We start from the raw sequence: 26,013 nt of genomic DNA on the forward strand, positions 1-26,013 counted from the left end.
ATTCAAGCTCCTATTCTTCCTGTGGTTAATGTTCCTCCGGCACCCCCTCTACCTGGGTTGTCTATTCCGCCTTTGCCTGACGTTTCGCAAACTGCTTTACCTACTACTTCTACCCCTACAATTTCATCTGCTCCAGCTTCCTTGTCCCCGAACTCTGTAGACATTCTGACTCCGCTTTCTGTTCGTCGGAAAATAACTGACTCTGTAACTAATATCTCTACAGGTCTTTGATTAAGACACCCGTTTCTGACTCTACACAGAGACGTAGTCAGCTTCCTGGTCCCCAGGAACGAGGAATATTAGATTCGACAGCTCTTAGGTGGATGTCGAAAGCTGCGAAGTATGATGCACGAAGAGTGTTGGATACATTTATGCAATGGAATGAACCAACTCAGCGTTTACGTCTTTGACGTGATGTGTTCCCTTTTGCGTGAGGAATGGGATGATGATGACTTAGATTCCGTTCCCGCTGACTTGATACATATTCAGAGAAGGTTCGCTGCAGGAATGGTAATAGGTTCGGAAGTAAAGGAAGCGATAGAACTGATTTTAGCATACAGGTCTGATTCTCCTCTTCGAGCACCAAGGGACTCTGATGGTTCTCCGATTACTAGGAAGAAGCGAGGTCAGTATCCGATGAGGGAAGTTCCGCCGATATGGCGCGATGCAGTTCAAGCTGATGCGGCTAATAATATTTTAGCTGCTCCAGAACATTTCCATAGAGTGTGGATACATATCCCTTGGAAGCGGGCCGAAGTATTAGCAGTAAAACAGGCGTTGCCGGACCCGCGTAAGAATCCTGCTGGGTATTATAAAGAGTTAACCCAGACAGTTCAAGCGTGCGTCATGAATTTGGCAGACATCGAAATGCTATTTGGCAATGTAGTGCCACAGCCTATATGGGCCAAAATTCGCCATGAGAATCACCAAGTTGCTTTAGGAGGTGATTGGCCAGCTATCATAGCGGCAGATGCACAACAAGTTGGTGGTGCTAAACCTGAGCCTCTGATTGCTGCTTTGCCTGGCAGAATAATCAATTTGATGAAAACGCTGATGCCAGCGTTACGGGTCAACTGGGATAAATTATCAGCGTGCAAGCAAAAGAAGGACGAAAGCGTCTCTGATTTCTTCACTAGATTTGAAGAGACCTTCGTAGACCACAGTGGGCAAGATATGAGTACTGAGGGAGGTCAGAGGTTGTTTGTCGACAAGTTTGTGTTTAATTTATTGCCTGAGCTTAGTAACAAGTTGAAGGATTCTGAGAGTGCATGGGCGGTGTCGACGACAGCACAGATACTCGCAACTGCTCAGTACTACGAAAATAGAGAAAAAGAAGAGAAGGAAAAGTCAGAAAAGAAGACAAAAGACTTGAAAACTAAAGTTCTTTTGCAACAGGCGTATCCGCCTCGCTCGAATCAGTCAGATTCACAGCAACGACCCCAGTTTCAGCAACAGCCACAATTCCAGCAAGGGATGTCCCAAAGATTTGACTATGGTTTTCCCCGACAACAGTTAGCATGGAATCAGTGTGCCTATTGTAAAAAGGAGGGTCACTATAAGAATGAGTGTCCAGTTCTGCACTCACAAACTAGTGGTGTCCCAGCTCAGAGAGGTCGTGGTGGGTTTATGCAAGCTCTTAGAGGTAGAGGACGTGGTGCTATGCCTCCACAGACTGATCACCCATCTAATTATTTCGATCAGCGAAATGTACAATCTACACAATCAGGTAGATCTCCCCAATACCATGTTGAGGATTATTATGAAGGTAGTGAAGAAGTTCAGCAAAGTGAGTACTAGGACAGCCACAGGCAGAGAGAGGGAGTAGTATCAGTTCCAGTTGATCAGAGTGGACCTTATGTCGCAGTAGCTACATCAGGCGTGATTGAACCGTTTCTGTTGGATACTGGTGCAGCAAAAAGTTCAATTATGCACGCGAAACTCCCTGGCGCACCTTTGTCTGGCTCAACGAACATTTCAGTAGGTTTCTCAGGCGCCCCTGTTCACAACCCTGTTTCTGGTCCTTTGTCAATTTCTGTGGGGCCATGTCAACTAGAAGCACCCCTTATTCTGACGACCGGTTGTAATGAGAATCTGCTTGGTTTAGATCTGTTGAAACGCCTGCATGCGACATTGTACTGTTCTCCTTCGGGAGTACAGCTCACGTTGGGTAAGAGAGTCATCTCTCCAATGTACTTGTCGATGGATAAGCTCCCACCGGAGCTGCGTTCTCTCCCTGATAATCTTTGGGCGACTGGTCCTAATGATGTAGGTCTTCTGGAAATTCCCCCTTATGTGGTGAGTCTGAAGGCAAATGTTAGATTCCCACGAATCCCACAGTATCGGATTTCAAATGAAGGTGAACGTGCGCTTTTACTGAACGTGCAAGATTTGATACAGAAAGATGTGATAGAAGAAACTAGAGGAAATGTCTGCAATAGTCCTGTCCTGCCGATTTTGAAACGCACGGACCCTTCCAAACCTCCAATCTACAGATTTGTGATTGACCTCAGAGAGGTTAATAAAATTGTGGTTCCACAGTTTCCTGTGGTCCCAGATATCACTGCATTATTGACGTTGATTCCTGCCTCAGCTACATGGTTTACAGTGATCGACTTGAAGAATGCCTTTTTCAGCATTCCGATAGCCGAGGAAAGTAGGGATATTTTTGGTTTCTCCTTAGGTGGTCGTAGTTTCAGATTCAAGCGCGCCCCACAAGGTTATTGTGAAAGCCCTTCAATTTACAGCCAAGCATTAAAAAGTCAATTAGATGCTTTTGTACTTCCACCTGGTGTTGCTCTGATCCAATATGTAGATGATCTTTTAGTGGCCGCTGACGACAAGGAAACTTGCAAAACAGCTACAATTTCTTTGCTGCGTCATTTATCAGACTTACATCACAAGGTTTCACCTTCGAAACTACAATATTGTTGCCAAGAAGTGACCTACTTAGGTCATCTTTTGTCAAAGGAGGGAAGAAGGTTGACCCCAGAGAGAATCAAAGCAATTTCACAGATGACTGTACCAAGCACACAGAGAGAAGTGCGTGCGTTTTTGGGTATTACGTCATATTGCAGACAATGGATCCCAAATTTTCCTCTCATGGCAAAACCATTGGTGGCTCTGACTGGAAAAGGTGTTCCGAGTCCTTTGCCATGGTCTGATGAATGTCAACAGAGCTTCTCGGAATTGCGTGATGCGTTGTGCTCAGCTCCTGTGTTAGGTACTCCTGACTACAGTAAGCCGTTTACACTATATGTCCATGAAACAACATGGTGACAAGCAGCGACCCTGTGCGTATTTCTCATCCACATTAGATCCGGTAGCCAGAGCGTTGCCAAGTTGTTTGAGAGCTACAGCAGCAGCTGCAGTGTCTATTCGACAGTCTGCTGGATTGGGCATGAACAACATGTTAGTAGTCATGGTTCCACATGCTGTGGATACACTCATGAATCGAACGAAAACTCAGCACCTCACCAGTGCTAGACTATCAGGCTATGAGCTGACACTTTTGGCAAGTCACATTCAGATCAAGCGATGCAGCATATTGAATCCAGCAACGCTGTTGCCGACTACTTAGGAGTCGAGTGATTCAGAGCCCCATGACTGTTGTTTTAGAACTGAGGAAGAGACAAAAGGTAGGATTGATTTAAAAGATACTCCGTTACTAGATCCAGATGGTACTTTGTATGTCGATGGATCGTGTTTCAAGCTACAGACTGGTGATGTGACGGCTGCGTATGCAGTTACGACTTTGAGTACGGTTGGCGAGACTGCAAGAGTGAGTCAGAATTCTGCCCAAGCTGCAGAATTAATTGCATTGACAAGAGCGTGTATTTTAGCTGAGGGAAAGAGAGTGAATGTGTTTACTGACAGCCAGTATGCCTTCGGCGTAGCACATAGTTTTGGTCGCTTGTGGAAAGAAAGAGGTTTTCTCACGTCCCATGGGACTAAGATCCAACATGGACAGTTAGTCAATGACCTGTTGGAATCTCTGACCTTACCGAATGAAGTTGCGATTGTGAAATGCAGTGCTCACCGGAGGATTACGGATGATGTTGGCCGTGGGAATGCGTTTGCTGATGAGGTCGCCAAAGAGACGGCCAAGAACATGATGAGCCGAATGTACGTTGCAACGTCTGCAAGATGGATTGCTGAATCAGGAATGTGTGAGAATACGATTGAAAGTGTGAAGGCAATCCAGAATGAAGCAACTGAAAATGAGAAGAATGCATGGAAGGAGAAAACGGGTAAAATGGATTCGAGTGGATGCTGGATTGATTTGTCTGAGCATCAGCGTTGGATGCTACCTGATGCGTATGTACTTGCGGTAGTCACTATGGCGCATGGAGCGGCGCACATCAGTTCGAAAGGGATCTGTAAGATGTTAGCTCCAGTATGGAAGAACGATGGAATTACTAAGTGCGCGGAGAGAGTGGTGAAAAATTGCATGGTATGCCTGATGCATAATCCTGGCAAGGGAACCCCAACCCCAGCTGGTCACTTTGCTCCCCCTTCTTGTCCCTTTGAAGTGATTCAGTTGGACTTTATCCACATGGACAGATGTAATAATCTCAAATATGTCCTAGTGGTAGTCTGTGCTTTTTCGAGATGGATTGAAGCGTATCCGTTAAAGGATAACACTGCTATGTCCACTGCCAAAATCCTCCTCAAAGAGTACTTCCCCAGGTATGGTATGCCACGGATTGTATGGTCGGACAATGGAAGTGAGTTCGTAGGGAAAGTTATGCAGAGTGTGTGTACGGGTTTGGGAATTAAGCAAAAATTCCATAGTGCAAATCACCCACAGTCAGCAGGTTTGGTTGAGGGGTACAATGGTACCTTGAAGCTGAAACTTGCTAAAATCCAAGCTTCCACTGGTTTATCTTGGCCAGACGCACTGCCTTTGGCTTTATTGTCCACCAGAGCGACTGTACACTCTCGAGTAGGGCTTAGCCCATATGAGATTGTGTTTGGTCGCCCTGCTAATGTCTGGGGAGTCCCTAGGCCCAAGGAGTTCAAACAGATCGAATATCCAATGTTGATTGATTACCTTTTTGACCTGACTGCTAAATTGAGTCTTATTCACCAACAGGTATTTGAATCCTTGCCTAAACTGCCAGAGAGTCCAGGTCACACATTGAAACCCGGTGATCTGGTTGTGGTGCGGAACTTTGGACGGACCCGGAACCTCCAGCCAAGATTCGTGGGTCCGTTTCAGGTGCTCCTGGCCACAAGAACTGCTGTACGCCTGGCTGGCAGGAAGAATTGGGTGCACGCTACCCATACGAAGCGTGTGCCTCTCCCACTCCCCTACGACAACTGGGTTAGACAGGGATTTGTTGTATCCGAGACAGAACCTGTTCCTAGGCTTATCCCCTTCAGTGATGCAGAGTACATGAGGGACAAACGATCTGAAACACAGAACTCTGATACTGCACCAGGAACTGTTCCTTTGAACCCTGAACAGAGTGTTGTACAAAGTGAACATTTGCCACCTGTGGATTTGAACATTACTGCACCTGCAGATCAGCTGTTTCAAGATCAGACAAGGCCCGGAAAGTACAGATATAACCTACGTTCTCATTCCATGAACCAATAACATTGCATAATCACCTTTCCGTGTGATAACTGTTTTGATCTTATCACATTGCATTCAGTCAGGAAGTTTGCTCTATAATTTTTTTGTCCTTTTGTTTTTGTTGTTCTCTCGCCTTGCCATCTGGGTTGCCGTAGGGTCGTAACGTGTGCCTTGTTTTAACTTGCAGGGGGCCAGACACAAGGTCGGTCTCTTCTGTTTATTTTGGGAACTCCCAGGGTAAACAGAGGCAATTTTTCAACAGGTACAAACCATCCGTTGCGAACGGTTGTAGAAGATGGAGCTTCCTGAACTGCGACGAGCTAACGTCATAAATGCTCGTAAGACAAAACTGTATGAAATTTTGCATAGCAAATGTTTCATGATGCAATGCGCTCTGACCTTTCTGATTGTTTTAATAACTTTGGTAGGCGGAATCGTTTTTGGTATCCAATTGATTTTTGCACCTGTCACATCTACAGTGCCTCCCCATTTTTCTGTTTCTCCGACTGTTGTTTCTCTTCATTCTTTTCACCCTTTTCCTGCACACGAGCAAGCTCGACGCCCCGAGTTTATAAATAACACTTTCATTCAGCTCTTGCACCAACACCAACTAGTAGTAAATACAACGAACTGCTGGGTGTGTGGTCTGATACCACATACCATGAACAAGGGTATCCCCTATCTGGTTCTGCCCTTTAGTTATAATGGATCATTCTGGGCATTCCAGACCATGTTCGCCTATGCTCTAGAGACCTATCCCCCGCGACCTCCGCGTTCCACTAGGTATAACTCTGCTAATAGAGCCTTGGTAAAGGGAATTACTGACATGGTTAGAGATGTCAATAACACTCCGTTTATTCCCAAGGATGAGTTACGAGTTTATATGGGTTGGAATGCTACGGAGTATGGCATTAGTTTGGGTGAAAACAAGCGTAAAAGCTCGACTCCGATTTGGGTCATACCCCACCAAGGTCAGGTCTGTTTACAAGGGAATGGGAGGAATCCGAGAGCTCGACTAGGGAAGAGTGACTGTACTGAAACGTACGTTTTTCCATCAGAATCTTCCCCTGCATTCTTAGCTGCTAAGGGTACCTATTTTGTCTGCAAAGACAGAGCATATACATGGCTGCCTGCTGACTTTTCAGGCTCATGTTATATCGCCCGACTATTACCTCCGACATACACTGCTGCACCGGATTATCACAAGACTAGAGTTGTGAGAGGTGTCTTCGACAAGGAAGATACAGCTGGCCAAGAAGCAGGAGACTTTTTCAAAGGTTTCCTTCCGTTCTGGGGGCCCATGGCCAATAGTAGGAACTTGCGTCAACTAACACGGGTAGTTGAATCCACCATTACTGAAACTGCTGGTGCCCTTAGTAACCTGACAGCTGAGCTTCAAGCGGATCGCCTCATGACGTTGCAGAACCGTATGGTCCTTGACGTATTACTTGCAGATCAAGGTGGAGTATGTAAGATGATCCAATCGAGTTGCTGTGTCTTTATCCCAAATAATGCGCCAACAGTATATGAGGCCATTTCTAAGTTACACAAGATCACTGACTCTATTCATGTAGACAAAGGTGATTGGTCACTGATGGGATGGCTCTGGAATCTGTTATCTGCGTGGGGATGGAAGGTTCTGATAGTCATTAGTGTTTTGTTGGTATTTTTATTCTCATGCTGTCTCATCGTTCAGTGTGGTCCTGCCTTATGTGGCCTTTGTGCTGCAACATGCGTAAGAAGACCACCTGTTTTAGGAGATACGCCACGGGATAGAATAATGCTCCAACAACATATCAGTGACCTAATGAATATAGAGATGGATTCTGACTAGAGTAAGTTATTGCCTATGTAAGGGCAAAAGGACGGTCTGAGGTTCTGTAGCGATCCGAACCCGTGTGTTCGGTATCGTAGTACTGACACGATTTTGGTACCAGTGAACCGTAAATGATCCATTTAGTAGGTGACAGTGTTTTCGCTGTGGGCCGAGCATGGATTCACTGAGAAGTAGGGCATTCTGTTGTAAATTCATGGCATCCATCTTAGATACGGCATCCATTTTGTTTCTTGCCCTCACATAGTCAATGGACAAGCAATGACCCTGGCTGAATCACCTTGTTAAGGACACGTAAGCTTTAGTCCAAGGAAGCTGATGCTGCGTGACTAGGCAGAAGCTACCTCCCTTGCCTGAGGCCAATCATGCTATACTGGTTCTTGTGTTCGTTGGCCTGATCACGATTAGGAGGCCGAAGACAGTAGCCATGCCCATTTAAGACCCACAAGCATCTCTTATCCTACTTATCAATCTTTCACACCTGGCTCCGCTCCTCTCCTTCTGGGCTTTTACTATGGGGAGGATACAATTTTTATGATGGGGAGGATCGGTCGAAGAATGGAAAACTGACATGAAGACTTGATCGAACACTGGAAACTTACAAATAATTATCGTTTGGTATATGTTTATTGTTTGTTTGGGATACCGGGCTAGGCATGAAAGATATTTTTGCAATGCTGCCTGAGGACACATTTGGTGTATTTAAGGAGCGACCCACTTTATACAATTCGAACAGTCTCCTAGATTCTGCCTTTGTGTGGTTCCTACGACTTCTGTGTCCCTGCAGTAAATAAACCTTGGTCTCTGACGCCACCATCGAGAAGCCCGTGTCTCTGTTTATTTGTGCACCAAGGCAGGAAGGAACTCAGGGGTCTTTTGGGTGTTGTTTCCCTGACACCTCTGGACTCTAGGAAAGTCCATAACCTCACACTGGGGGTATCTTTTGAACCACAAAGGTACATTTTTGGATTCGTTCTTCCATGTGGTCAAAAAAACGCACCCCAAAACACACTTTATAATTTAATTCTTACAAAGTTGCTCACCTACGCCCCCCCACCCCCTCCGCTCCCAAAATTTAAATGGATTTCCCTCTTTGCCAAGAAGGTATACTTGTACTTTTTAATGTAGTGAAGACACCACAACAAACGCCAGCAGTATAAATAGTTCTCCCAACACCTCGGCCTCTAGCATCTGTACCCATGCGCCATAGCTTAGACCAGCAGTGCATTTAATGCTGCCCGCTCCCTCAGTTTCCTTCCAGAGCATCCCATCACTGAGCATTACAGCACCTCATTCCCTCAGCATTGATAACTGCGTCACAGCTCACCTTTCGCCCTCTAGGCCTACCGCAAGCGCCATATTAGAAGCTGCTCCTTATTTTTTTGCCTCACCCCCTCACACATACATACATACATACATACATACATACATACAAGCAACCCAGTCGCAGCTCGCAACACTTGCGGGGGGGGGGTCGCGCGGGGGTGAGGGCCGTGGGGGTTTAAAAATAAAGTTAAAAAAAAGAATACTCACCTGACCACCCGGGTACATGCCGCCTCTGCTGATGGGCAGGGGTCCTGCGTTGGTGCCTTCAACAACGTCTTCTGCTTTACTGGAGTGGCTGGCAACCCCTCTAAGCCAATCCAGACGCTGCTCCAGCAGCGCCAGGATTGGCTTGAGCAGTGATGCTCCCCGCCCATTAGGAGACCGGGGGCTGCGCATGACGCAACCCTCGCTCTCCTAAGGGGAAGGCTAGTGCGCATGTTCGGGCTGGTCGTAAAAATGACCAGCCCAAAACCGAACATGCGCACTTTTGCTGTCTAGTGCGCTGTCACTCAAACCCTGAGTGCTGCCGCAGCCCCACCCCCTTCAGCGTCCCTCATTCTACTTCTGACGCTAATTCCAATCAGGAGTCCTGACTGGAATTAGCGTCAGAAGTAGAACAAACAATTTGTTATTGGTAATTTATTTAAAGGATGAATGGGGCCATGGCATTAGTGGGGCAACGCCCCTGAGCCCCAATGGATGCACGGCCACTGAGCGTAGGGCAGAAAAGGGTCCTCGCGGACACTGTACAGTCTACGACGAAGGCTGATTCACACAAGTGTTTACACCAAAGGCTTTAGCACACAGGCATCTTTAAGACACAAGCCTTTACAACGAAAAAGCCTTAACTACGAATTTTGTAGTAAAGGCATGCGTGGATGTGCATGGTAAAAGTTTTCCAAATTTGCGGGCTCCTTTCACCAAGCGTTGCATTTGGTTTTATTGTAAATAACGAGGGAAACTGTATATGTGTTCCTAATTGTAAATATTTTTTGTGCACATGCACTACCAGTTTGCTTGACAGTTTTCGATCTGCAGCAAAGATTTTAATAAACGTAATTTACAAAGTACAATGTGGCAACTGGCCCCAGTGTGTATTTTATGTCAAACTTTAAAATAAATTGTTTATAGGAATTGCATTGTGTAGATTGGGAGGTGTACACCCTCTACTACGGGATGGGTCTCAACACTGAGATCCGCCAATAAATCTTCATTTAAATGAATCTCTTTGGTAAAATCAACCAAAAGTTCCAAAAGAGACACTCAGTGAAAAGTGGCCACGGAATCCTAAATATTTGAGTGTAACGAACGAGTGAACTTCTGCCTAGCAGAGAAATAACAGAACCAAGTTAGGTTGCAGAGGACAAAAGAAAGTTAAAGTGACATTACTGCAAAAAGCATTCAGTGACACCAAACACGAGGCTCAGTGAGAGGAGCCAGCGTATTTGAAAACCTTTTACCATGCATATGCCTTTAGCACAACATTTTCACTGCAAAGGCATCCGTGCTAAAGGCATATGCATGGAAAATGTTTTCGACCTAAAGGCATGCATACTAATGACGGTGTTATACCAGCATGCATTTTCATGGCATGCGTTACTACGTCATACATTCTTCTATGATGTCACTCAGAACCCCTATGTGGAAAACATCCCCATAATTCGCTTTTAACCCATCTATCATTTTATGTTATGTATGCCCCCCCAAAAACTTCAACCCCTGCTTTTAACTGCTATGCAGGGGCAGTAACGGGAGAGCCATACATAACGTGGTCTCTCCTCCCTGTCCCAAATAAAAATACCCGACATCCTGTCACCCACTCCTATTACTCTCTGTACCTTGCCTTTACTCTAATTCAGAAGCAGCGCTCCCTGCAACTGACAGTCTTTCGCAGAGCTGAGACGGAGCAGCCCGGAATTTCTTTATAACATAGCAAATCTATAACCCACTGTTGCTATGTCACAGCAGTACATTATCATAATCAGAACGTGACATTCACACTCATGTCACAAAAACTATTTTGCTAAACATATGTTGGAAATACTCCCACTCCCACACCGGAAAGGGTGGTGGAAACGGGATTTCTCCAGACATACACAGTGGTAGCTTGGCTCGAGTGGTCAGGAATCAGGCACCGTGCTAAGCATACGTCATACCCATACAATAACCATGCGTGCATCCGTTCCAAAAACGACTCTACACCGTAAAAATTATGAAAATATCTCTGTTTATCTTCTTTTTCTCTTAGTTGCTGATTAAATAAATAATAATAAAACAATCACCATATACAAGGCTTTTAGTGCAGGTCAAATACATACTGTCTTAAGGATTCAATAAATAGGGGTGATCATAAATAATTAAGGCATAAATATAAGTGCAATACATACAGGCAATTAAATATTCTGAGGCAATAAATACTGTAAACCAATAAATATTGTGCGACAATAAATACTGTGGAACAATAAATACAGTGAAGCAATAAATAGGTTAAATACAATAAATACAGTGCTCTCAATAAATAATTAAAAGCTGACAGTGACACTTCTAGAATCAGATCACATTTAGATTTCAATGGTGCTGATTTGGCCCAGGCACAGCTTGTAGTTATGTGGATGGCTTGAGGGTGTCTACTCCCTGGCTTGGACAAGGCTGAGGCCTAAACTGAGGTAGATCAAGGGGGGAATACTAGAGACCTGGCTCTCTCACTCTACACAACCCCTCTGAATTAGTCTCAGCTCACCCCTGGCACAGTCAAGCTGGTTCCAGCACATCTCTAACCCCTAGAGTAGTCTCTTAGGATTCCACAGGGCCTTAGGCGCCCTCTATTCCACTTACTGCCCTTTTTCTGAAGCTCCGACGCCGCTGGAGTCGTGTCAACGCCGTGAGGCGGTTCCGGTTCGATGTCGGCGGCCTCGGCACAATGTCAGTTCTTGACGACGCCGGTAGGCGGTTCCGGATCGAGGACGGCGGCCTCGGCTCGATCTCGACCTCCGCTTCGATGACGTCGGGCAGTCTTGGCTCGATGTCGACTTCGGGCGGCTCCGGTCCGATGGCGACCTCAGGTTCGATGACGTCGGCCGGCCTTGACTCAATGTCGACTTCCGGCGGCTCCGGAGTGCGATCCCCACTCCCGACCTCCGGTGCTCCTCTCCTCAGGTTCCGGCGACTCCGGAGTGCGACCTCCACTCCCGACCTCCGGCACGATTCTCTCAGGTTCCGGCGACTCCGGAGTGCGATCTCCACTCCCGACCTCCGGCACGCTTCACCTCGGTCTCCGGCGACTCCGGAGGGCGGACTTCACTCCCCCGTCGACGCCGCTCACTCGACCTCGGGTGACTTCCTCCTCGACCTCTGGTACTCTCCACGACCTCCGTCTGCGCCCTCTCTCGACCTCTGGCGGCTCCGGGTACGACGTCTGCTTTTCCAGTCAGCGCCGCTTCTCCACCTCGGGCTCCAGGTCTCAGGCTTCTCGACGTCGGACTCCAGGGAAACCAGTATCCAGGTCAGGATCTTGCTGTTCTTGGATTCTAAGGCCTGTTCCTGCTGTCCAGGTCCTTAAGATGGTTTTTCTTGCTTCTTCCCACACAGGGCTCCAGGCTGGGCTCAGTCAGTAGGGACTAGTATCAAGGGTGGGTTTATGGACCCCACTCCAGGCACAAGTTTCCACCCCTGCTGCCTCACTCCTTCCTCCTTCAGGTTTCTGCTGCTCACTCTTCACCAGTCAGGTGCCAACTGCCAGCTCCAACTGCCAACTCTCTGTCTTAGCTTCCCAACATTCTAAACCGCCTCCAACTGTCACAGGGCTCCAGAATGTTGCAGAAGGTTCTAGTAGGTTCCAGTGGGTGCTGGTGATGTCACAGGTGGCCACCATTTTGTGCTCCAGGCCCTCAGACAGAAGTTCCAGGGGTAGATAAAATGGCTCCCTGAATCTGCATCAACACTAAAAAGTCTGGTGGTTCCCAAAAAGGAAAAAATACTAACAGGGTTTGAGGCAAAAGTGGGACAAAATAAATAATGATGAGGAGGGACCACCCAAAGGGCTGACAGGTCTAACACGCGTCCCCCCCAGCTGAAAGTGGGGAGAGCTACCCAACCCCTTGGGAGTTCTCATCACTAAGGCGGAAATACCTTGAGAGACCGTCTGCATTGGCGTGGTCCACTCCAGGCCGATGTTCCACCTGAAAGTCCATTCCCTGTAGGGAGATAGACCACCTCAACAACTTGGGATTCTCCCCCTTCATCTGCATCAGCCAACGAAGGGGTCTGTGGTCGGTCTGAACCAGGAAGTGCGAGCCAAACAGGTATGGCCGCAACTTCTTCAGAGCCCATACCACTGAAAAGGCTTCACGCTCTATTGCACTCCACTTCTGTTCCCTGGGAAGTAGTCTCCGGGATAGGAAGACCACGGGTTGATCCAGACCCTCTTCATTGAGTTGCGATAACACTGCCCCAATGCCATGTTCTGATGCATCCGTCTGGACAATGAACTCCTTGGAAAAGTCTGGGGCCCTTAAGACCGGGGCCTCGCACATGGCTTTCTTCAATCTCACAAAGGCCTGCTGACAAGCCTCCGTCCAGACTACCCGTCGAGGTTGTTTCTTGGACGTGAGCTCCGTGAGGGGGGCTACGATGGTACCGTACCCCTTCACGAAGCGGCGGTAATATCCCGTGAGGCCCAGAAAAGCTCGGACCTCAGTCTGTGTCTTGGGGGGTTCCCAGGCCATGATGGCCTCGATCTTCGCCTGGAGGGGTTGCACCGCTCCCCTACCCACCAAGTGTCCAAGGTACACTACCGACCCCTGCCCGATCTGGCACTTGCTGGCCTTGATCGTCAATCCAGCTTGTCTCAGGGCCTGGAGAACAGCTTGCAGGTGACGCAAGTGATCCTCCCAGCTGTTACTGAAGACGGCTATGTCATCCAGATAAGCAGCAGAGAAACTCTCCATTCCGGTGAGGATCTGGTTTACCAGGCGCTGAAACGTGGCAGGTGCGTTCTTGAGCCCAAAGGGCATCACACAGAACTGGTAGTGGCCATTGGGCGTGGAGAAGGCTGACCTTTCCCTTGCTCCATCAGTCAAAGAGATCTGACAGTACCCAGAAGTAAGGTCAAAGGTACTTAGATATTGGGCAGCTCCCAGCCGGTCAATCAATTCATCCGCCCTAGGGATCGGATGAGCATCAGTTTTGGTCACTGAATTCAGTCCCCGGTAGTCCACACAGAACCTCAGTTCCGGTTGGGCACCCGGTGGTGCAGCTTTTGGTACTAGTACCACCGGACTGGACCAGGGGCTGCTAGAAGGTTCGATCACTCCTAGCTCCAGCATCTTAGTGACTTCACTGTTAATGCTGGCCTTCACCTTGTCTGACATCCGGTAGATCTTGGACTTCACAGGTGGGCTGTCTCCTGTGTCCACGTCATGGACGCACAGGTGAGTCCTACCCGGGACAAGGGAGAACAACGAAGAGTACTGCCCCAGGACCTGGCGACAGTCCTCCTGCTGTTCAGGAGTTAGAGATGGGGAGAGAATCACTCCCTCCACCGACCCATCCTTCTCTTGAGACGCAAACAAATCGGGGAGAGGCTCGCTTTCCGCGTCCTCTGCTCCGTCAGTCACCATCATCAAGATGACTTCGGGCCTCTCGTGGTGGGGTTTGAGGCGGTTGGCGTGCAGCACCCGTAGGGGCTGACGAGGGGTCTTCAGGTCCACCAAGTAGGTAGCCTTACCCTTCTTCTCCAACACCTCAAAGGGTCCTGACCAGCGATCCTGGAGGGCGCTAAGCTCTCCTGGTTCGATCACCCACACCTTCTGGCCAGGCTCCAACTCCACCGGGTGAGCGTTGTGGTCATACCACGCCTTCATCACTGCTTGGCTGGCCTCCAAGTTGTCAGAAGCTTGCTTCCACAACTTAGCCATTTGGCTCCGGAAGGCCAGCATGTAGCTCACCACGTCCTGGGGAAGCTTTCTGGGAGTTCTTTCCCATCCGTCTCTCACCAGGTTGAGAGGTCCACGTACAGGGTGCCCATACAGAAGCTCGAAGGGGCTGAAGCCCACTCCCTTCTGTGGCACTTCCCTGTAAGAAAAGAGTAGACAGGGTAGGAGGACGTCCCATTTCCTCCGCAGGCTTTCAGGCAGACTTCTGATCATGCCTTTCAAGGTTTTGTTAAACCTCTCCACCAGACCATTGGTCTGGGGGTGGTAAGGAGTGGTGAACCGGTATGTCACTCCACACTCCTTCCACATCGCCCGCATGTACGCTGACATGAAGTTGGTCCCCCTGTCGGACACAACTTCCTTGGGAAAACCCACTCGGGTAAAGATTCCCATCAGGGCCCTAGCCACAACAGGTGCTGTTATGGTCCTCAGAGGTATTGCCTCTGGGTACCGTGTGGCATGATCCACCAAAACCAGGATAAACCTGTGACCAGCTGATGTTGGCGGATCTAACGGACCCACAATGTCGATGCCCACCCTTTCAAAGGGGGTGCTAACGACAGGAAGTGGTTCCAGGGGAGCTTTCAGCTTCACCCCTGTTTTTCCACTGGCTTGGCAAGACACACATGTCCGGCAGTAGGTATCGGACGACACTTTCATCTGAGGCCAATAAAAGTGTGGGACAAGACGGGCGAAGGTCTTGTCTTGCCCCAGGTGTCCTGCCAAGGGGATCTCGTGAGCCAACTCCAGAAGGAAGGCTCGATAACGTTGAGGGACTACCAAGGCTCGTGACGATCCGTGTAGGGGTGCCTTGGGTTCACTGTAGAGGAGGCCATCCTCCCAGTAAACACTGTAGTTCCCTTCAACGTTCCCTGCTGCCTGGGCTTCGGCCTGTCGCCTCAGCCCCTCAAGGGTAGGGCACTCCCTCTGGCCCTGGCAGAATTCCTCCCTGGACGGGCCTCCCTCCACGTGCCACTCGGCCGGGATGGGTAGGTCCTCCAGTTTGGTAACGTCCCCCACCGCAGACTCCTGGTCCACCACCTCCGGTGGCCTATCCGTCCTACGGGGTGTGGACGCCGAGGCAGGCTCCTCCTGTCCTCGGTTCTTCCCTTGACTGGCAGCTGGCTGGGCCTTTGTTCCAGGCTCCAGCCGAAACGAACTCCCTCTCCGGGTAGTCGCGGACCATGTGCTCACACAGGCCCAGTCAGGTGTACCCAGCATCTCAGTGTGAGTCCGGTATTCCACCTCCTTCCAAGCGTTGTGCTCCATGTCATTCCCCAGTAGACAATCGACTGGCACGGCAGGGCTTACGGCAACTCGAAGTGAACCTGCAACCCCCCCCCATTCAAAGGGAACCTCGGCCACTGGATAGTGGCCTGTTCTGCCGTCAGCCATCGCGGCTGGGTGGAGTACATCGGGAATTACCTGCTCTGGAGACACCAGTTGGCTACGCACCATAGTCATACTGGCTCCTGTGTCTCTCAGAGCCTCCCCTCTTTGGCCGTTGATGGTGACCCACTGCCCATACTTTACGGTATTTGCGGGCACCTGGATCTTAGGAACCATCTCCCGTTCTCCCAGGGACACTAAAGTGACACCCGCCCACTCCCTTCCCTTAGTTAAGGGCATCTCCTCCCCGAGCACTGCACTAGCTACTCCGGGGGTCTTTCCTCCAATGGGAGGGGGTGGTCGTTTCAGGCACTTCGGATCTCCTTTATAGTGTCCAACGCCACCGCACTCGTAGCAATGGACAACCCTTGGCTGCTGACTCTGGCCAGGATTAGGGTTTCTGGGTGGGTTAGCCCTAGGGGTGAATCCTGTTCCCTTCCCTTGGAAGTTATTTTGGGGGCCTTTGGAGAACTCCTTTTTCTTTTCCCCTCCCTCTTTCTTCTGAGGGGCGCCCTGTCCGGCCTTTTGAGTATCCCCTCCAGTCCCCCTTGTGGACACCCGGGTACTAGCCCAAATGTCCGCCTCCTCAGCAAGCTTCCGGGGACTGGTCAGCTTGCTATCCACCAGGTGTTGACGCAGTTCAGGGAAACATTTCTCGAGCAGGTGTTCCTTCAGTACTAGATCAAACAACCCCTCGTAGTTCCTCACTTCACTGCCCTGAATCCAACCCTCCAGTGCCTTCTTTGCATAGTCCAGGAAGTCCACCCAATTCTGTGTGCCCAGTTTGTGACTACCCTTGAACTTCTGTCTGTACTTTTCGGGTGTTAGTCCAAACTTTCTTATGAGCGCCAGTTTCATGGTGGGGTAGTGGGTCTGCTCATCCTCCTCGAGGGCCAATAATGCATCCCTACCAGCTGGAGGCATGTACTTGTACAATCCCCCTCCCCAGTACTTCTCTGGAACCCCATGGGCCCTTAACGAGACCTCATAGGCCGCTAGCCACTTGATGATATCGTCACCCACCCCATAGCTAGCTACTATGTCCTTTGGCAGGTAGGGTTTGGGTTCCCTGGTGTACTCTCGTTCTTCGCTGCCACCGTTAGGTACAGGGTGTGCCCCGATTCTCAAGATCTGAAGATCTATCTCTTTCAGCCTTATCTCATGAGCCATCCTCTGTTCCTCCTTCTCTTTCTCCAGCCTTGCTAAGTCCCATGTGAGCTGTCTTTTCTCCCTCCGGTCTGTTAACTCCACTTCAGACAAGCCACCGCTAGAGGCACTGCTGCCCTTCCTGGAAAGTGTCCTGGGCCCCGCTGACAGGTTCCCCACCTCAGGTTGGTACAAACCAGCTCCCTCACTGTCGGGCTCTCTATCCCTGTCCTCCTCCTCAGCCTTGCTTTCTCGGCGTGCCTCCCCCCAAGCCCTTAAGCTGGTTTGGAGTGCACCCTTCTTTGCTCCTGGGGGACAATACACCCCCTCCCGCTGACAAAACTCCCTGAGTTGGGCCACAGTGTACGTTTATAAATTCTCCAGTACAAACTCCATCTTGCCCACGCAGGTCAGAGGACAGTTATTTGCAGTAACTATGCAGGGGGGTACCTTATATAATACCTCCTCCCACCACCAGAGTAAATTTGGAAAAACAAAAACTCACAATTAGGAAGGCCGCTTTGAGAAAACTCCCAGTGTAGGCCTATGGACTACCCACAGTTATTGTTGAGTATACGTAGGCACAGCTCTGTCCCACCACTGAACACCAATTATATGTTGGAAATACTCCCACTCCCACACCGGAAAGGGTGGTGGAAACGGGATTTCTCCAGACATACACAGTGGTAGCTTGGCTCGAGTGGTCAGGAATCAGGCACCGTGCTAAGCATACGTCATACCCATACAATAACCATGCGTGCATCCGTTCCAAAAACGACTCTACACCGTAAAAATTATGAAAATATCTCTGTTTATCTTCTTTTTCTCTTAGTTGCTGATTAAATAAATAATAATAAAACAATCACCATATACAAGGCTTTTTAAATAGTGCAGGTCAAATACATACTGTCTTAAGGATTCAATAAATTGGGGTGATCATAAATAATTAAGGCATAAATATAAGTGCAATACATACAGGCAATTAAATATTCTGAGGCAATAAATACTGTAAACCAATAAATATTGTGCGACAATAAATACTGTGGAACAATAAATACAGTGAAGCAATAAATAGGTTAAATACAATAAATACAGTGCTCTCAATAAATAATTAAAAGCTGACAGTGACACTTCTAGAATCAGATCACATTTAGATTTCTATGGGCTGATTTGGCCCAGGCACAGCTTGTAGTTATGTGGATGGCTTGAGGGTGTCTACTCCCTGGCTTGGACAAGGCTGAGGCCTAAACTGAGGTAGATCAAGGGGGGAATACTAGAGACCTGGCTCTCTCACTCTACACAACCCCTCTGAATTAGTCTCAGCTCACCCCTGGCACAGTCAAGCTGGTTCCAGCACCTCTCTAACCCCTAGAGTAGTCTCTTAGGATTCCGCAGGGCCTTAGGCGCCCTCTATTCCACTTACTGCCCTTTTTCTGAAGCTCCGACGCCGCTGGAGTCGTGTCGACGCCGTGAGGCGGTTCCGGTTCGATGTCGGCGGCTTCGGCACAATGTCAGTTCTTGACGACGCCGGTAGGCGGTTCCGGATCGAGGACGGCGGCCTCGGCTCGATCTCGACCTCCGCTTCGATGACGTCGGGCAGTCTTGGCTCGATGTCGACTTCGGGCGGCTCCGGTCCGATGGAGACCTCAGGTTCGATGACGTCGGCCGGCCTTGACTCAATGTCGACTTCCGGCGGCTCCGGAGTGCGATCCCCACTCCCGACCTCCGGTGCTCCTCTCCTCAGGTTCCGGCGACTCCGGAATGCGACCTCCACTCCCGACCTCCGGCACGATTCTCTCAGGTTCCGGCGACTCCGGAGTGCGATCTCCACTCCCGACCTCCGGCACGCTTCACCTCGGTCTCCGGCGACTCCGGAGGGCGGACTTCACTCCCCCGTCGACGCCGCTCACTCAACCTCGGGTGACTTCCTCCTCGACCTGTGGTACTCTCCACGACCTCCGTCGGCGCCCTCTCTCGACCTCTGGCGGCTCCGGGTACGACGTCTGCTTTTCCAGTCAGCGCCGCTTCTCCACCTCGGGCTCCAGGTCTCAGGCTTCTCGATGTCGGACTCCAGGGAAACCAGTATCCAGGTCAGGATCTTGCTGTTCTTGGATTCTAAGGCCTGTTCCTGCTGTCCAGGTCCTTAAGATGGTTTTTCTTGCTTCTTCCCACACAGGGCTCCAGGCTGGGCTCAGTCAGTAGGGACTAGTATCAAGGGTGGGTTTATGGACCCCACTCCAGGCACAAGTTTCCACCCCTGCTGCCTCACTCCTTCCTCCTTCAGGTTTCTGCTGCTCACTCTTCACCAGTCAGGTGCCAACTGCCAGCTCCAACTGCCAACTCTCTGTCTTAGCTTCCCAACATTCTAAACCGCCTCCAACTGTCACAGGGCTCCAGAATGTTGCAGAAGGTTCTAGTAGGTTCCAGTGGGTGCTGGTGATGTCACAGGTGGCCACCATTTTGTGCTCCAGGCCCTCAGACAGAAGTTCCAGGGGTAGATAAAATGGCTCCCTGACTCTGCATCAACACTAAAAAGTCTGGTGGTTCCCAAAAAGGAAAAAATACTAACAGGGTTTGAGGCAAAAGTGGGACAAAATAAATAATGATGAGGAGGGACCACCCAAAGGGCTGACAGGTCTAACACTAAACCACGTCCCTTGCCAATTCCATGCCTTCTTAAGAACTCAATCAACCTGAGTTTAAAAGCATTGATGGGACTGCCAACCTTATACTAAATGAAGCCCATTCCATTCCAGTTGGAGATTCCTTTCAGCCATTTTTTTAGGTCGAGGGACCGTCCGGTCTGCCGAAGGCAGAACCGGAAGTCCGGAGATCTTATGATGCTTAGAGTGGCTATTTAGCCCGCCTCTCTTTTTGGCTCTCCTCCATTGGCTGGCTTCCTAAACGGAGGCCAGCCATTGGAGGAGAGAGCCGTCCCTCCAAATAGGCTCCGTCTTTTTCAGATTCGGGGGCGTGTTCCGTGCTCTTCTTTCCACTTTTTAGCCACGCCCTTTTTAGGTCTCGGCTCGAAGGCTGCGCTTGCGCAGTCTCGCTCCGAGATTTAATGTTTTGGAGAAGAGGGGCTTGAACCCGCCCCTCTTCTCTCCTCTTCTCCATTGGCTGGCCTCTTAAATGCTGGCCAGCCATTGGAGAAGAGTCTTTGTCTCGCAAAACAAGCCCTGTCCTTTTCGGATTGGGGGGCGTGTTTTTTCGCTACTTTTCGCTGGGCGTGTTTTTCTCTCCTCCAGCCAATGGCAAGAGGAGAGAAAAGAAAAACACGCCCCCGAATCCGAAACCGCCGCTGCGTTTCTCCGAGGCATTTCTGCTTCGCCTCGGAGAAAGGCGGCGGTGTTCATGGCTCTCGCTGCCCTATCCTTGCAACCTGGAGCTTGTGGTGAGGTGTGCTCTGATGTTTACGTTTCCAACTCAGGTCACAAACCATAACACGTTTAAATCCTGGTTTCTCCACTTGACACCAACCGTGTGATCTTGCGCAAACCACTTTAACTCCCGGTGCAAAGTTCCGGATTCCCCGGGAACGGTCTAAGCTCCAATATTAAGCCTTATCTTGGAAGACTGCATCCTCCTGCACTGGAGCCGCACTGTTGGGGTTCCCCGTACCCCAGGATGTCCTCGGTGCTGGCAGAGCTGCAGAAAGGAGGTCCAAGGGTCCGTCCCTGCCGCGCCGCTCCTTATGCGCCCTTGGCTCCTCTGTGCACTGCACCCTCAGCTGCAGCGGGTGGAGAACGAAGGATCCGCTGAAGAGTGGGCGCGGTGCCCTGGCACCACTGGGTCCGCACGGGTCCAGCTGGGAGTGCGAGGTGAGTGTGTGGGTTGCCACAGGTGCACTCTTCTTCCCCTGCAGTTAGCCTTGCGGAGCTCTCAGCTATGGCACAGTACCGGTGCTTGACACGGATCCTCCCCCCTACCTTTAAGTACAGTGCATCCGCCCTATCCAATTACAGCGCCATTTCCACCCCCCACGGCCCCTCCCGGCCCCTTGTGCGCTCTATTGTTTGCTAACAAGCTTCTGATGCAATTTAAGAGCCGCCAGACTCTGCCAAGCCGGGAGGATGTGCCTTATTCATGAGGCGCTGCAGTGGCGAACCTTCAAGTCTTGGCACCTCCCACAGTGCCCTCGTGTGATGGGCAAGGCGCTATAGGTCACCCCTCTAAAGGCAGCTCAGTGTGTTGGGACCCTACTGCAAAGAGTACCGTTAAACCCAGGCTGTCATGATTGGGCAGATATAGGCCGCAATCCTTACGAGGTCGATATATTTACAGCCATATGTGAAACTCAACCTGTTATCCTTCGGAGATCTATATAATCAGGGCCACTTGAATTATGCGATTCTGCAGCCGCAGCGTTTTCCACATAATTATAGATTTGCCCCATTTGCCACTTGATCCATCCACTGCTGTATCTGCAGATTTTAACCAAACAATGCGTCTAGCTGAATCGCATCAAACGTTTCTAAATATGTGGCGACCCCTGTTTCCGCACAATAGAATGCCACCCGCAAAGGTTGACTGGTTATCCATCCTTCAGTTGTTTATGACCGTATTTGGTTGTTAAACTGGTACCAATGAGGTCAAATCTTTGGCCAGAAAGTGTTAGCAAGTATAAAAAACCACAAAATAATGAAGCAATACTATAAAAAAGTGCCTCATTATACTGCATAGTTGCCTTTTTTGCCTCCTAGTTTGGTCCTCCCTTTCTGCGTCATTCGAGTGGCCTAGGAGATAATAAATATCATAATTCAAATTAGGCATGTCATCTTTCCGAGGTCGATAAAAATAGTCCTGCAGGTGACACAGCCTTTAATCCTTCTGAGGCTGCTAATGTGAAGGACATTCTACTCACTCCCTCCACTCTTCAACAGCAATCTAGATGATACCATGAAAGGGGCGGGGGAGGGGGGAAATAAATGCTCTATAATTGTATTATCTTAGCTTTTATTTGTCTCGAGGATTGTATTCACAATGTTAGCATACACTATACATTGGTTCTTTTCTCTCCGGCAGATCTAGCATCTTTGAGCTTACCCCTTTACTGCACCTCCTTTCAGCACTGAAGTTGGCAGACATAGTGATTGTGGTGCGGCTGTGGTGGGAAGGGAACATTTGGGAGTACTTGTGAGGGGGGAGATTAAAGTTAACAACCTCTGACTGTTCGGGGCAACGCGTTCTGCTTACATGATGAGTGTGAGCTCAGATGCATGATGGGTCGTGTAGTTTCCTTGGTCCTTGCGAGGGTAGTTAATCCTACCCAGATTGTATTTTTGTTACAGGTTCGGATTTATAATTCTCCTGTAAGAATGAGTTAAAAGTAGGGCTACAAGTCTTAGAAGGCACAGCGAAAAACATGAACTCGGCGAGCTGCTCACGCATGGATCAGGGCACACGAGAACTTAAACAAATTCGCCTTCAAAGTCTCCTAAGTGGTCGAGGTCAAGAGGCAGGTCAGTGGGTCCTATAATTCAAACAGAGGAGGTAGACTTAGGGCTAGAGCAGCCGACTTTAGAGCTGACGCACAGGGTCCGAGTGTCGGCCTTGGTTCAGCATCCTGTGATATCTTAATCTTCCCGTGTTTATAAAAAATGAATGTGTCTTGTGTAAGGTAACTGGTGGTCATTTAAAGCGCTCCAATACCTTCGGGTAGAGGTTGCGCTATATCAACCTGCAAAAAACATAAACAATGGATTTAGGAAGAGAAGGGGGCCGCAGAGGTGGGTGTTCATAGCTCTTTGACTTCACAGCCTGTAAGCGCTTTGTGAATATACACATCGTTAGTTTAAACAAGCGCGCGCCTCGCGCTACAAGTGGGAGGGGTGGGGGGGGGAGTGCAAGAGCACACAAAGCGTTTCCCTTGCAGGAGCATTTGAGAGTGATTAAGCTATTGACATTGTAAATAACAATGCAGTTTCTTTAAATCTTTTAAAAACAACAACATAAACAAAAATAATGTCATGAGCAATGCCAATAGCTCTAACTTTAACATTGCCGAGACCATTGCATTGTAAATGCTTGGTTGTCATGTATTCTTGACTGTGCTATATTGAAGCAGGGTCCATGCTATCGCTTATTTCAGTTTCTAAATCTCATAATCCACTGGTCTGACACTGCACCAGTTGATAACAAAACTGGTTACCCATGGTTGTGATGTCATACAGGCCTTCCAGGCCAGGCTGAGAGCCTCCAGCACAGTGCTGTTAGTCCGCTTTAACTGGAAGCAGCAGCACAGCTGCAGGAGGGGGAAATGCAGGCAGCACAGGTGTTGTGGGTTGGTTCAGGATGGCAGGTAAGGTACGATTTTCCAAATTTAGGCAGGGAGGAGAGGCCATGTTATGTATGACTCCCCCATTACTCCTCTGCCAATGCATAGCAGTTGAAAGCAAGGGCAAATGATTTTGGGGGTCTTACGTAACATAAAATTATAGATTGGGTAAAAGGTAAATTACGGTGATGTTTTCCACCTCAGGATTCTAAGTGACATCATAGACAACTCTAGCTTTGGTCTCATTGTCTATTTGATGTCACTCAGAAACCCTCCGTGAAAAACCTCACCGTAATTCACTGTTACCCAGCTATAATTTTATATCTTATGTATGGCTCTCATAGAGCACCTCTGTCGTTTATTTCAGTTTCTGCATCTCATAACCCACTACTATGACATAGCAACAGTTGATATTTAAAATGATTGACAACTGTTGTGATGTCATAAAGGTCTTCCAGGCCAGGAGACGGGGCAGTCTGCGAGCCTGTCTGCAGCTCTGCGTGTCTGCTTTGACGAAAAGCAGAAAGCACAGCTGCAGGAGGAGGAAGGAAGGCAGTCAAAGGTGCTGGGGGCTGGTCAAGGATGAAAGGGAAGTTTTTTTAATATTCTTTCTTACCTTTGGGACATGGAAACATAACAGAGAATATGTTCTGTACGGTTCCCCTATTACTACTCTGCCACTGCGTAGCAGATAAAAGCAGGGGCAGATGATTTTCGGGGACATACTTAACATAAAATTATAGATGGGTAAAAAGTGAAGTACGAGGATATTTTTCAACTGGGGGCTCTGAGTGACAGACAACTGAAGCTTTGCTCTTGCTGTCTATTTGATGTTACTCAGAACCCCTTGGTGAAAAACTTCCCCATAATTCACTGCTACCCATCTAGAATTCTATATTTCGTAAGATCAGCCAGCGGTACTGGGTCAACAAGGATGAAGATAAGGTACAAATAGTGGTAATGAGGTTCTGAGTCAGAGCCTGACCATAGCTGAGATCAGTGTCAAGGCAGGAGTGGCTCAGTAGGTTTGCCACAGTGCCTTTAGCCAAGGTCACAGGTCTGCAACAAGTCATAGGTGGAAATGACCATTGGTCATGATGGCTATCTATCATCACTAGCTGCCAGCCAAGAAAGTCTCCCCAAATCACCCTTGGTACAACAATTTACAGGTACTGGTGTCTGCTCATCCCACTCTCTTCCCATGGCACTCTGCGGGATGGGTGATCATGGTACCTCAGTACTCTCCTGGTGTTCGGTAGCCATCAAGGACAATGGTAGGCCTGTAAGTTCAGACAGGAGCAGTTCACATGTTTCAATCCACTCGTTGCACTCCATCTGGTGATAAAAACAAAGTGAAAGATAAAGAAATATGAGCCCAAATCTTTGACACTTCTCTTTCAGTGCCATCATCTCAGGAGCTTTATGTCGAAGCTCCATGCAAGCTACTCAGGCAATGTATCAGAGCTTGATAACGTGGCTCTATCTTCTCCTACTTCGTGCCCCCCTGTCCACACCAAACACTAGATTGTGTTTATTTTAGCAAACACATAGCATTGTCACTGCAAGGACCTACCTATCATCCTACACGTGATCTTGCAAAAGGTACACACAAAACAGATTCATTGCTTCAAGCACAAGAGTGTTTCACTATAAAAACACAACCAGAACTATTGCTATAGTAAATGCTTGTTGATTACTACTTATCTATAGTCCTCCTAGGTAGAAGGCAAAAAACTGGGCATTGGTAAGATTGACACATATAGCAAGTAAAAGAGAAACTTCACCTTGACAATCTCCAATTCCTTGAGTTCAAAGGTGGGATCAGCCTCAAAGGAATCTCCTTTTTCTTGAGAAATCTTATCCACCATGTCCTTGCAGGACCTGAAAGACAGAAGGATGATGTGAAAGGGGAAGGAAAACTATATAAATGTAAAGGATAGAGCAAAAACACCCCCATATTTTAACACTTCCAGGAATGTTCACGTCAAGAATGCCTGCATCTGCACACAACAGGATGCCAGGAAATGGTCTAGAGAGACCACATGACCCTGATGTGCTTCACTGAAGAGTTTTAGAATGGCCAGTGTGCATGATGGGTGACTGTGCATATACTGTATGTGCACGTGGTGTGTATATGTGTACACCTTCTTAGTGGGTCTGAGTGTGCATATGTGCAGGAAAGTGTGGGGTTTGTTTCTGGGGGCAAATTATCCTCCTATGGACATCAAAATCCAATGGAATTTATTTGGGACCGAAGGAAATGCTGTTGAAATGCACGAGACAGAGACTTGACACCAGAGATCCTGTCAGCTCACAAGAAGGCTTCCAGTGATTTTTTTTTTGTTTAATCTGTTTATTAAAATTTTGTAGACATAAGAAAGCATGATACAAATATGCATTATCCATCAAGTACCAGATGGAACGATAGTGCACATTAATAAGAAATACATAAGATCCTGGCAGCGTTAGAAAAAGACAAAAAACATCAGCGTGAGTAATGTGATACAGATGCTTAGCGATAATACATCAT

General features: G+C 48.6%; 1 protein-coding gene across 3 annotated transcripts in view; it reads right to left on the reverse strand.

Annotated features, from left to right (window-relative positions):
* AXDND1 (axonemal dynein light chain domain containing 1) overlaps positions 1-26,013 on the reverse strand; it is a 564,522-nt gene that overhangs the window by 98,957 nt on the left and 439,552 nt on the right. For all 3 annotated transcript variants that reach the window (XM_085601802.1, XM_085601801.1, XM_085601803.1), the window contains exons 20-21: positions 25,268-25,364; positions 24,717-24,818 (exon numbers count right to left, since the gene is read on the reverse strand). In XM_085601802.1, the coding sequence (XP_085457928.1) occupies positions 24,717-24,818; positions 25,268-25,364 (199 nt within the window). The remainder of the gene's footprint in view (positions 1-24,716; positions 24,819-25,267; positions 25,365-26,013) is intronic.

This window comes from Triturus cristatus, chromosome 4_2 (assembly GCF_964204655.1).
Source record: "Triturus cristatus chromosome 4_2, aTriCri1.1, whole genome shotgun sequence".
In the NCBI taxonomy this organism is placed as follows: domain Eukaryota; kingdom Metazoa; phylum Chordata; class Amphibia; order Caudata; family Salamandridae; genus Triturus; species Triturus cristatus.